Source organism: Phalangium opilio, unplaced genomic scaffold (genome assembly GCF_054372755.1).
Source record: "Phalangium opilio isolate 3A_F unplaced genomic scaffold, DU_Popi_V2 ptg000011l_1, whole genome shotgun sequence".
In the NCBI taxonomy this organism is placed as follows: Eukaryota; Metazoa; Arthropoda; class Arachnida; order Opiliones; family Phalangiidae; genus Phalangium; species Phalangium opilio.
This window is the reverse complement of record NW_028324147.1, coordinates 734,752-747,885: the sequence shown is the minus strand read 5'-3', so window position 1 is coordinate 747,885 and position 13,134 is coordinate 734,752. Positions and strand designations below refer to the sequence as shown.

General features: G+C 37.7%; 1 protein-coding gene across 1 annotated transcript; it reads left to right on the top strand.

The window, feature by feature from the left end:
• The first annotated feature begins 2,013 nt into the window (after positions 1-2,013).
• C3G (C3G guanyl-nucleotide exchange factor) lies at positions 2,014-11,006 on the top strand. The gene is made up of 16 exons (XM_089857283.1): positions 2,014-2,244; positions 2,373-2,434; positions 2,566-2,768; positions 2,841-3,167; positions 3,235-3,341; positions 3,407-3,694; positions 3,808-4,498; positions 5,425-6,126; positions 6,187-6,508; positions 6,578-6,749; positions 6,816-7,080; positions 7,149-7,243; positions 7,313-7,493; positions 7,583-7,680; positions 7,755-7,886; positions 8,978-11,006. Exons 2-16 carry the CDS (start codon positions 2,410-2,412, stop codon positions 9,126-9,128), a joined length of 3,759 nt encoding a protein of 1,252 aa, XP_089713409.1. The 5' UTR covers positions 2,014-2,244; positions 2,373-2,409; the 3' UTR covers positions 9,129-11,006.
• The last annotated feature ends 2,128 nt before the right edge of the window (positions 11,007-13,134 follow it).

The window sequence follows — 13,134 nt, the reverse complement described above, 5'->3', positions numbered from 1 at the left end:
TCGGAAAGTTCTACGTGTTATATTACATTCCTGGTGTCGTCATTGTATTTTATTTAGTAATGAATAATAAGCCTATGGAGGTTTGTACGTTTCATTAACCCTTGAGGTTGAGCCGGATGAGAATGGGGCGACCACCTGTGAGAGATAGTTTTTAGGTTGGCGAACCTCCGAAGCTGAAGAAGACGGAATCCGCTACTCAGGCAAGGGCCTTTAACCTTTTTGGAACGCTCGTTCGTTGCTAGTTTCGGGGTAGGCCTAAAAATAACTGTGAAAATGGTGAGTGACTCAACTTGAAAAAGAAACATCAGCTGGATCCATCCAGCCTCTATCTTTATACTAAAATGTCTCTTGGCGGGTTTCGCCTCCAACTTTGATGTTCAAAATCTTAGCTTCGTCTATTCGTTCTCAACCGAAGGTACCCCGAATTTCAACTACACCACCGCTTCTTATTGCCGTCGAGTAATTACCTAGTTGTTAAACCCTCGATACTGTCTCGAACCATTCTTGTTTTTCAGTTTTCCCCTCGCGCCAAAAACGCTCGAGTTCGCAACCACCAGTCGTAAACATTCTCGCGTCATGACTAGTCCGGGTAAACTCGGAGGAGGTTGGCAAGTTTCCCCTCGTCAAGTATGCAAAGTCTTTCGATCCCGGGGGCTTAGAAAGGTCGACTCGATAGATTTACAGACATAGAGAGAGACTTTGAAGGTTAACCAGCCAAGGGATGGATTACATATTGGCGGGGGAGACCGGATGGGCGGGGCTTACAATCATCGCGAGAAGGGCGGATCTCGGACATGGTTATCAAAAATTTCAGTAGATACGCCGTTTGTTTATTTATTTATTTATTTGGACTAGCAACGTACATGCAAGCCTTAGGCTTTTGTGGTACGGACGGAATGATTTGAATTTTGACATGAGAAATTGAGAATAGTAGACAAATATTAGAAATTAAATGAACAGTGCATATGTATAATTAAATAAAGATTTTAAACAGGAGGATAGCAAACAGATTTTAAGATTAATTAAAGGTTTTAAACATGAGTTTGGTAACGATTATAAAATGAGACAGTAAACAATAATTAAGATCGAAGTGAACAAAGTGCTTATAGGTAATTAGTTAATAATTTGACTTGAGAATAGTAAACAAATATTGAGAATTTAAGGTGACCAAGCGCTTGAGGGGATTTAATTAAAATATAGGAATAGAAGAATTGGTCATGAGAGTATATACTAATTTAAGATTTAACTACCATGGGGTTGTAGGTAATTAATTAATGAAGGAATTTCCAGGACGAGTGGGGGGAGTGACTAGTGCATTGGATTACAAGTGAAAATGTTGAGAAAGTGCAGCGCGGAATTTAGACCTTATAGGGATAGAGATTATTGATTCTGGGAGTGCGTTCCAATCAGAGATGACCGAGCTTGTAAAGTGATGTTGACGGACTGAGGTCAACACTCTGGGTTTTAGTATTTTAAGGGAGTGACCCCTAGTAGAGGATAAGGGTGCCGGTTGGAAGAATGTATCGATATCCAGCGCGAGCTTATTGTTAAAGAAATCGTGTAAAAGACAGAGATTATTAATTAAATGACGCGTGTGGACTGGGTCGATTTGGAGTTTCGATAATCTTGTAGGGGCTGGGAGTTTCTCAAGTTTGTTGGTTAATTTAGTGAATTTATTTTGAGCCTTTTGCAGGGTGGTAATGCTGGAAGAGGACGACGGTGTCCATATGGGGGAGGCGTAGTCAATAATTGGTAAAGCTAGGGCGTTGTAAAGAATTTTGATGAATTTTTGAGAACGATTATTAAAATTACGACGTATCCATTGATGATCCTGCAAAATCAAGGTCCTTGGCAAGCCCTATTTTAAAATTGCCGTTAATCATTCTAATCCTACTCAGAAACACCAAGCCCAATGTAAATTCAAGATGCGGGCTAAACAAAAATCATGCCTTTAAGTAATTTTAAAAATTCCGCCAATAATTGTAAAATTAGAAAAAAAAAGTAGGTGGCTGTCGCCATCTGACGGTCATGGCGGGAGTTTCGGATTGCAGACGGACAGACGTCGAAGGAAATTGAAAAAAATTAAAAATGAATCATGACGCCCAAGTTTCGTCCTCGGTTTCTCTAATAAACCCACGTAATGCGTAATTAATTATAGACCATGTTAAATTAAGTCCTACAATTGGTTAATGTAGCTACAAACACCCGCAAAATAAATATGAATATCTCCACAACCAAACACTCGTAAGTAAACTTACGATGAACTTCAATATTGATTTCGTTAGGCCTTTTAAACTTAAGTTTTAACACTGTTTTAAACTAGTTTTCCTTGACTTATTCAATTGAATCAATTCGCGTGTTTTTTATCGCAGCATCTAGTTGTATCAGTAAAATTCCTTACCAAACAGGATGTCTTCAAAAGCCGAGAAGTCAGGTATGTAAAAACATTTCATACCATTGTCCCTCAAGACGTTAACCCAACCTCTGACTTGAAGGGGTACAATTTAAACATATTTTAAGTGTTATTTAAGAACAGTTGTGGTATAATATAAAAATTGTCAATAGATTCTCATCCCCGCGGAGGCAGACTAGCTAGAAGAGCCAGGTCTTTTAAAGAGGACTTCTTCGGAAAGATCAGCCAAATTAGAGGTCCTAATATGCCTAGATCTAGTTCCCCCCAAAAAGGTCACCATCATACTCAGTCGGAACAATCTGGCAAGCACAAATCCTCGAAAAACCACGATGAAATTGATGGTAAAAAGAATAAGGTTGGTGTTTTTCATATATTTGTCATTGTCAATATTCTACTCGATTGATTATACAAATCTATTGCCATTTAGGATGTAAATTGCGTGTTTAATCACTTAAATCAATTAACGAAAAGCTTGACTTACCTACAAGACGTGATTAAAAAGGATAAGCTCGAAATGTTATCAGGGTCAGCCACAGTCACTCTAGAAACAGTTTTGGCTATTTACACGACTCTTTGCAATTGCTCACCCGCCATTAAAGATCAAAGTCCCGAACTTAAAGCGGCCACTAACCAAGTTTTTCAAAGTCTAGCCGAACTTATTCGATGGTCTGATGAGATTTTTTTATGTCAAAATACGGTGCCTAATAAAGAAAACATGGGAGAAGTTGTCAATGCCGTTCAAGAGGCCGTGAAAGTAAATATCCCCGAAATTTAAAATAAAAACCGTGAAATATTTTTTTTTAATTAAATATTATTACTAGGCTCTCGTTAAACTATCAATGGAAAAACAAGCTATTGTCCCTAAGGAAACTTCTCGCAATTCAAATGGAATTGCTCAAAATGGTGTTTATAGTCCAAAGGCTGAAACGTAAGGATTTGTACTCCCATTTAAAGGTTAAAACCGAATAATTTTAATCCGTAAAATTATTATAGGACACAACCGGAAGCGCTTCCTTTAACACCCAGAGAAAAAGAAATTCTAAAAGAAACAAATTTTACGAGGGAAGGAAGTCACAATTTCCAAGGCAGTCACAATTCCTCATTACCTTCGCGCAATAATCACTCTACAAAGTCTTCGCTTCATCATTCAAATTCCTCGGACAGTATTCTGAGCAGCAGCACACTTCCTAGGAATGGAGAATTGAGCCCCACTCTTCTCAGTAAAGTCGTTCCGCCTCCTAAACCTCCTTTACCTTCGGAAAGGAACCCTCTCAACACTAGGTTCTTATTACTCTTTGGATTCTCATTACCCCCCCCCCCTTCCCCGTCCCCAAAAGAAAACCCAATAAATATTTATTAATTTTGTGTGGTTCCGTGTTCATTTATTATCATAGTCAGAGTGTGGATTCCGCGGCTCCCCCTCTTCCTCCTAAAAAAAGAAGCGGAAGTTCGGGCGATCGGAGTTTAAAGACTTCTCAATGTCATTCTTCCAGTATGTGTAGCGCCAGTTTAGAAACGACGTCCAACGTTAGTTTATCGACGGCGGCGGCCACCAACAACTCTTGTTTGGCTTCCCTCAATTCCTTTTTCCCCGAGATTAGTCAACACCCGATCGCTCTAGATTGGTTAACGAACGGATTTCAAGATCCTTTCGTCACCAACGAGAATTCGATGGAAACGAATCTAAATCACTCGGCGGACGATTTGCTCTTGATGAAGAATCCACCTTCTAACGGGATCTTTCATCATCGGACAAAGTTCCAGAACGAGTCGGCCACCGCTTCCTTTAAAACCATGGACGTGATCGATAGCGGCTCCAAGACCATCAGTTATTCTTCCACTTCTTATTCGTCGCGAAAAGTGACGCAGGCCACCTCCAGTTCACGTAAAATGTTCACCAGTGTAGTGGGAGGAAACGATAGTGGTGATAGTTTGCTTCAAAAGATGCAAAGCGCGTCCTTGGACACCAGTACCGATGAGATTTTTAGCAACACTTCGCCGTCATCGCCTCCACCCGCATTGCCAGTCAAACAGAGGATGGTCAGAAATAGGACGCCTTCGCAATATGATAACCTAGTTCCAGAGGTAATTTACCCCCTAAGTGTCTCATTGCTGGTTTCTCGCGAAGTTATTGTATGTTTCTCGCGAAGTTATTGTATGTTTCTCGCGAAGTTATTGTATGTTTCTCGCGAAGTTATTGTATGTTTCTCGCGAAGTTATTGTATGTTTCTCGCGAAGTTATTGTATGTTTCTCGCGAAGTTATTGTATGTTTCTCGAGAACTAACTGCGAGTTGGTCGCGACTTTATTGCCGGTGTTTCGCGATTATTTAGTCGGTATCTCGGGACTTTATAGTCGGTGTCTCGGAACTTTATAGTCGGTTTCTCGGGACTTTATAGTCGGTGTCTCGGGACTTTATAGTCGGTTTCTCGGGACTTTATAGTCGGTTTCTCGGGACTTTATGTCCGGTTTCTCGGGACTTTATGTCCGGTTTATCGGGACTTTATGTCCGGTTTATCGGGACTTTATGTCCGGTTTATCGGGACTTTATAGTCGCTTTCTCGGGACTTTATAGTCGGTTTCTCGGGACTTTATGTCCGGTTTATCGGGACTTTATAGTCGCTTTCTCGGGACTTTATAGTCGGTTTCTCGGGACTTTATGTCCGGTTTATCGGGACTTTATAGTCGCTTTCTCGGGACTTTATAGTCGGTTTCTCGGGACTTTATGTCCGGTTTATCGGGACTTTATAGTCGATTTCTCGGGACTTTATGTCCGGTTTATCGGGACTTTATGTCCGGTTTATCGGGACTTTATAGTCGGTTTCTCGGGACTTTATGTCCGGTTTATCGGGACTTTATAGTCGGTTTCTCGGGACTTTATAGTCGATTTCTCGGGACTTTTATGTCCGGTTTATCGGGACTTTATATCCGGTTTTTCGCAAACTTACTGCCGGTTTCTCGCGAGGTCATTACGACTTCATCGCGAAGTAAGCGTCTTTTTTATCTTTTCAGATTAACCTTCCGAACGAGAATGCGAATTTTCATTGCTCGATGAACAGGGAAAATTCCCGTTGCGGTCATTTGACTCATTCTCAATCGATGTTCAATTACCCTCAATGCTTTTCAACTTCAGTCTCGTCGTGTTTGTTGGCGAATGGAAGCGCGGCCGGTAGTCAATCGGGAAATACCTTATGCTGGAGGTACGCTCAAGAACAACAACAGCAAAGAAGCCTGCATACGGGCAGCTGCAACATTCTCGACGACTCGCGGCCGCCTCTTCCACCCAAAAAGAAACCCGTCATGGCCTACATGGAAATGTTTGGCAGTTCTCAACCGAGCGACGGAGAATTTTACCGTCATTCTATGCACACTTACAATAAAGTCGTTCAAGCTCAATGGCAACAGGCGGGAATGGCCTTCATGCAACAACAACAATATCAACAGTCGAGTTCTTTTCAAAGCTTCAGCGGCGTCAGTTTGGCTCCGAGTAGCGCCGGATTCGTCTCCAGTTCCGACGACTCTTCCGTCTTTTCCGAGAGTCGAAGTAGCCAAGGTAGTTGGGGCGATCAGAGCGCGCTCTGTTTGAGCGCCACTAGCGCTACCGGCATGTTTAACACCAGTCTAGACAATGACGAACCCAAACCGTTGGGCATTGAAAACAACAAAGCCGTGACGCCAGTAACGCCTCCCGCCTTGCCTCCCAAGAAGAACAGGGTAAAGTTTTATTTAGCTCTTTTTTTTGTTTTTCGGGATCATCTAATCTTTTCACTTCAGGCGAGTGGTGGAAAGTTAGAGATCGCCGTCGTTCCCCCCGTCGAGGAATCGAGCCAACCCAGTCCCGTTTCTCAGCAGCATTCGCCCCAATTACCCTTGTCTACTCAGTCGGATTACGTTCAATTATCTCCGATCGCCGTACCTTCTTCGGAATCTCAGTTTTGGAGTAAGGAAAGCCAAGAACTAGTGGAACAAGGTCCCTTGGATGAACTAGACGTAACTCATCATCTGATACTCAAAAAAGCGGAAGAGGAAGGTCCCGATGTTCGAGGGGGGTCTACTGACGCGCTCGTCATTCACGCAGCAAATCCCCCTAGAAATGGTAACTACCAAGACACCTCAAAGACACGCCATTTTCGTGGGAATACAGCGAGTTTCATTCCTTTTGCAGACTTTTCTTTCCAAGAAGCGTTTCTAACCACTTACCGAACTTTTGTCAGTCCGGAAGATTTGATTCAAAAGCTTCTGTATCGTTACAATCGATTTATTCCACTCTCTGACATGAGGCAACGAGCCGCTAGAAACGCTTTCTCTTTGCTCGTCAGAGTTGTCGATGATCTATGGTACGCTAGTCGCTTAATAATTCGTCCGAGTACTTGTTAATAATTCTCTTTTATTCTCCACTCTAGTCTAGGAGATATGTCGGATAGTTTATTGCGAAGTTTAATGGACTTCATCTTCCAGTTGGTCAGTCACGGAGAATTGAACGTGGCCAAGGCTCTGCGTCAAAGAGTCATTGAGAAATGCGAAGCCAAAAATAAATCCTTAACGGCTTCGCCCCTTTTATCTTCGTTAGGAGTGACCACTCATCAGGGACTTTTAGTCGATTTCAAATCCGAGCATTTAGCCGAGCAAATGACGCTTTTAGACGCCAATTTGTTTCAAAAAATCGAGGTAAGTCATTTCATTTAATTTAAATGGATTTTAAATTTAAACTTATACCACCGAGTTATTTGGCGTAGATTCCGGAATTGCTTTTATGGGCTCAAGAACAGAAGGAAGAATTAAGTCCGAATTTAACGACTTTTACGGAACATTTTAATAAAATGTCTTATTGGTGAGTCGTCCGAAATGTTCTCAACGTAATTAATTAATTATTATAATTACGATTATTATTTTAATTTAGGGCGCGATCGAGAATTCTGGAACGTGACGAAGCGAAAGATCGCGAACGTTACGTCGTCAAATTCATTAAAATCATGAAACATTTGCGAAAGTTGAATAATTTCAATTCCTATTTAGCCATTCTTTCGGCCCTTGATTCCGCTCCCATACGTCGATTAGAATGGCAACGTAATATAACGGAGGTAAGCCTAATATAAGCCTAATTATTTATTATTGATCTGAATTAAATTAATTTTTATCATCGATTAACCACTCTAATTATTTAATTTAGGGTTTGAAAGAGTACTGCGCTTTGATCGATAGTTCCTCTTCATTCAGAGCTTATCGTCAAGCCTTGGCCGAAACCGAAGCTCCGTGTATTCCTTATATGTAAGTTCAATAATTAATTAAATAAATAATTAATTAACTGAATTTTATTAATTGTTTTTTTAATCTTATTTTAGAGGATTAATTCTGCAAGATTTGACGTTTGTACATATAGGAAATAATAATACGCTCCCCGACGGCAACATTAATTTCTCAAAGCGTTGGCAACAATTTAATATATTGGAAAATATGAGGCGCTTCCGCAATTGGTAAGAAACAATTATTATTATTATTTTCAATCGATTATTTATTTAATTAATTAATGTTGTAGAATATTTCAAACTTGGTACATGGTCACGTTTTTTGGGGGGTTTTCTTATCTTTCTTTAAGTTTTGGTTTGGTTTGGTTTATTCAGCAATAAAATAAATAGGCCTATAAAAGGTGGTTTATCTATCCATCCCACGGGAAAATTCATTGTGGTAAGTACTACCCTCTAATCATATTGGCTTACAAATCCCGATTCAAACTGGAAATTTGGTAATGGGATGAAATGGGAGCGCCCCCCATGGGATGGGATGGGTCCCCCGCTGCCTGGGAAAATTTTGACATTCTTCTTGGGCCTGCCTAGTTTGTCTCAGGATGAAACTGCCACGGAGCGCTTAGTTTAGGTCAAAGAAATTTAACCTTGACATAGGGTTTTACATGCTGAATATTAAAAGTGGGACTAGTTGTTTTTCAGGGAAAATTTTAAACTGAGATAAGGGTTGGAGGGTTCCTCCCCCTTTTTTCTTTACTACTTGTGAAAACCCTTTTGTCAACCAGTTTGAACTTGACAGGCCTTATAGGACCAAACATAGAAACGTAGAACCCCCCCCCCCCGGGCAGTAGTTTTGGGTAATTGGACCAGTCCATTTATGGTATTAGGGTGGGCGCAGTACCCGATCACTTGTTTATTAATCAATTTTATTATTTATTTATTATTTTATTATTTATTTATTTATTTATTTATTTATTTATTTATTATTTATTTATTTTATTATTTATTTATTTATTTATTTTATTATTTATTTATTTTATTATTTATTTATTATTTATTATTTATTTATTATTTATTATTTATTTATTATTTATTATTTATTTATTATTTTATTATTTATTTATTTATTTATTTATTTATTATTTTATTATTTATTTATTTATTTATTTACTTATTTTATTATTTATTTATTTCCTAATTAATATTATTTATTTATTAGTTTCATTATTTATTCACTTATTTATTTGTTTACTTATTAATATTATTTAATTAATTAATTATGAATTCTGACTGATAGCTTTAATGTGTGTATAACATTGCAGCCAATATTCGTTCAAAAAAGACGAACATATCCTGACATTCTTCAATAATTTTGACGATTATTTATGCGAGGAAGCAATGTGGCAGATATCGGAATCGATCAAACCCCGTGGGGGAGGAGGAGCTAACGCTAACGCCACCAATAAAAAGTGAACTGGAGCTCCCCCCACCCCCTCTGGCCCGCGGGGGGCCACCGCGTAAGTCATTTGATAAAGAAATCTTTTCTTATTGCACGCGGCGCGGTCGCTTGTCCTAATAGTTTTTAATATTGTTTATGTACCGGCGGGAGAAAATAATTATCAGAGTGAGATTAGCGAATTTAAACGCGCGTTTATATATAAAACAAACAAACAAACAAACAAAGATGATGGGGGGGGATGCGAAATGTGAGAGAAATCGACATGCGCGTTAAGTGTGGAATGGCTTAGATTGGGTGGGACGCCAAAAAAAGGGGGAGGAATACTCGGACGCGATTGTAATTTGTCAAGGACTACTACGGACGAACCAATTACAATTGAGTCCGACTATTCCTCCCCCCATTATTGGAGTCCCACCCAACCCGAGTCGTTCCACAGTTCGCGCGCGTGCCGCCGATTTCCTCTCAGATTTCGCCTCCAAACGAAACGAAACGAACTGAACTGAACTTCCTTTAATTTTGGTGCTTTATTTTTTTAAGGGGAGCGTTTAAAAAAATATGAAAACGATTACTTATAACTAAAATGCAATTAGGTTAATTGAAATAGCGGAGTTTAAACGAGTTAGATTGCCTCCTAAGTTATCTACGCTACGTAATATTAAAACTAATTAAGTACGATGATTTTAGCGCTAAGTAATCGCTCATTTTCATTCTCCCTTTGAAATTAATTAATTTTAATACCACTGTCAGTGTATATATATCAAAAAAACAAACAAAATATACATAAATATATATAAATATATACTTTTTATTCATATATATACATAAATTACATTATTGTAAAAGAGCTATATAATTAATTGTATAGTAATGTAAATATGAATGGTGTAGATTCGCCGTAGTCATCGTACATCGTGCTAAGCCCCGCCCCCTATGTCTTTTAATTAATAAACAACAACAACAACGTGCTTTTTATAAAGTATATACGATATTATATATTTCGACGGGTATATCAAATTCGTGTAAAAACTCTAGCGAAGCGTTTTTAGATTTACGTACAATTTTAATAGAAATATTCAACGGAATTTTCTCGCGTTTAATGTTTTTTTTAATAAAAAGAAAAAGAAACGAAGGACATCTCCTGGTTATTTTCTTTTTTGTTTAATTTTTGGTGCTAAAATTTGGTTAAAATTTTAACGAGTTTTAACCAGGGGCGTTTTCTAAGGCATTTTTTATAAGTCTGTATTTAATTTAGTTATTTTATAATAATTAAAGCTTTTAAAGTTTTTAATAGCAATAATTTATTAGCTAAAATAAAACTTAATTCGTATATATCATTTTAATTAAATTAATCAAAATATATATTCGCGTATCAGAATTAAATTTTCGGTTATAAATAAATAATTTTTGCTCAAAATGAAAAAGAAACGTAGTATTTTTGACTGGTTACGTATAGTTTAAGCGGCTTGGGGTAAATTTAAAGGGAGCAAAACAAGCCCCTCAAAGACTATATATTATAATCCATTTGTTTTTGGTTTGTAACTTTGTTGTATGTAAACGGATTAATTTAACCGAACAAGACTTATTTACAATTATATAACCCCGAACGACAATTAATCCCAAGTAGTTAATTATTTTAATAGCTAATTCCTCGCCCCGCCCCCGCCCCGCCCCAGTATTGCGCAAAATATATATTTCTTGTACTAGTTTTTATATAAAGAGAATATAATTCGAGTGCTTTGGTAGATAATTTTATTATAATTAAAGAAAATATTAAATGCATAGTCAGCGTTTATTGAAATTGTAATCTGTATTATTATTATGGATTGGAAAATTAATCAAATATTTCGCCCTAGTTTTTGCAAATTAAAAATAATAAAATTATAAAGTAATTATCTAAGTGTCGATTATTATTATTTCATACATTAAGAGGTAGTATTATATTTATAGTGTTAATTTAAGGTATTTTGTTATTAATTTAAAGATTAATTGAAAATTTAATTTGATTTTCGAAACAAGATGGTTATAATAGCGGTAAAATTACTGAAAAAATAATAATAATAAAGATTCCTTGTGTCGCCTCTATACTTTTTGGTACTATTATTTTTTTCAGTAATTTTACTGCTATTTGCGGGAAAAATCGATACAATATATTGTAATAGAAGTAATTGTACGGAGGCCATAAAAGAAATGACGATTCTTCACCGCAAATAGCAGTAAAATTACTGAAAAAATAATAGTACCAAAAAGTATAGAGACGACACAAGGAATCCTTATTATTATTATTTTTTCAGTAATTTTACCGCTATTATAACCATCTTGTTTCGAAAATCAAATTAAATTTTCAATTAATCTTTAAATTAATAACAAAATACCTTAAATTAACACTATAAATATAATACTAGCTCTTAATGTAGTAGATCTTATACTTAACCAGAGGGTACCAATCAAGTTTCTATAACATAGACATAATTATAATTAGCATAAATAGTAATGATTTGTTCAAATATTATTTTATAAACAACATAAAAACACAATAAAACAACGTAAAAACACAATAAAACAGCGTAAAAACACTTTAAAACGGCGTATCATCATATACATTTAAGCATAAAAGAATGGTCTATTGGAAGGAATTTTAAAGTCGAGCAAATTAAGTTAGGATTTCCAAAACTCATTAAAGAAGACGTAAGAAAGGCGGCGTTGCATTGAAACGTAAAAGGTCAGATTATAAACGTTTGAAAACTCTAAAGGAATAGTCAGACGAAAATAATTTGAACGCGTACTGGACGGAAAAGTGAATATTAATAAACTGTCGCGTTAGTCCTTTAAAGCCGGTAATATAATAATTAGTGGGTGTATGGCGCGTCCTACCATCTTCGGAAGACACGAGGGTGGTTTTAGGGTGTCAACTTCCTACTAGGCTAAGGTCGAGTACCTTTTTTGGATGCCCACGTTTGTTAAGTATAGTCAAAAATAATATCAAGAATCATTGACATTGAAAATTCAAATTGAACTTGACACGATATACTCTACACATTTTAGGGAATTTTGAAAAACCTTCACCTACTGCGTGGTGATTCGACTTCCTTCGAAGATTACGTCGCGTCTAGTTTAAAGAAATGTAGGCTTTGCTTTAGAGGGTGACTGTAACCACGAAACGGGCCGGTGCCACTCGCTCGAGAATTGCGTGACCACTAAGAAGAACAATCGACCTACTTACAAATGAATAAAGGAAAAAAGAACACCCCCCCCCCCCTCGCCGGCCCTGCTAAGATGTTTTTGCTTTTATCCAAATTTAAATACGCGGTCGCGGTTCCAGGTTAACCAAGGCAACCAGGACCACCAACCTACCACCTTTTTAATGGTTCTCCATCTCTCCATCCATACTACGCCATAAGTTTACAAGATACGTTCCATAAGTATGACACTACCTATACTTCGCATTGCTAGAGATTGACAAACTTATGGCTCCGTATTTAAACAAAGTTTTAAGTCGAACTTGGGAAACATTTACGTCAGTGCGAACGGATCTTTTTATAATAATTTTAGGAGGGTTTTAGAAAAACACAGTCGTGGTATGTAACTATAACCGGTAACAGCATCCTCGTTTCGTTTTACTAAAGGAAGCTAAACATTTGTGTGATGGGGGCCAGGGGGGAGGGGACTTAAAAGTAGCATTTACAGTGGATCGGGAGCAATTTTAAAATTTTCAAAAAGCAACCACCCTCCTACGTAACGTAGGGGATGCGCTATAATCAAAATGAGATAATTTTTCGGGGACACAAATATCATTATCATCATCGAATCCGAGGAGAGGAAATGAGATCTAGCGCGCCCGCTACCGATTCGCAGTGGGTTCCGGTCAATATACAGTAGAGAGAGAATCAGAATTAAGGTAGAGAGCTTCATCATCGGCCGCGGCTTCAATTTGATAGCGGATAGTTTTCAGTCTATAAATTTTTAATCCGCCGCGTTATTAACCCGTTTCTTACCGCTTCAGTCGTTTTCTGGTACTCGCGC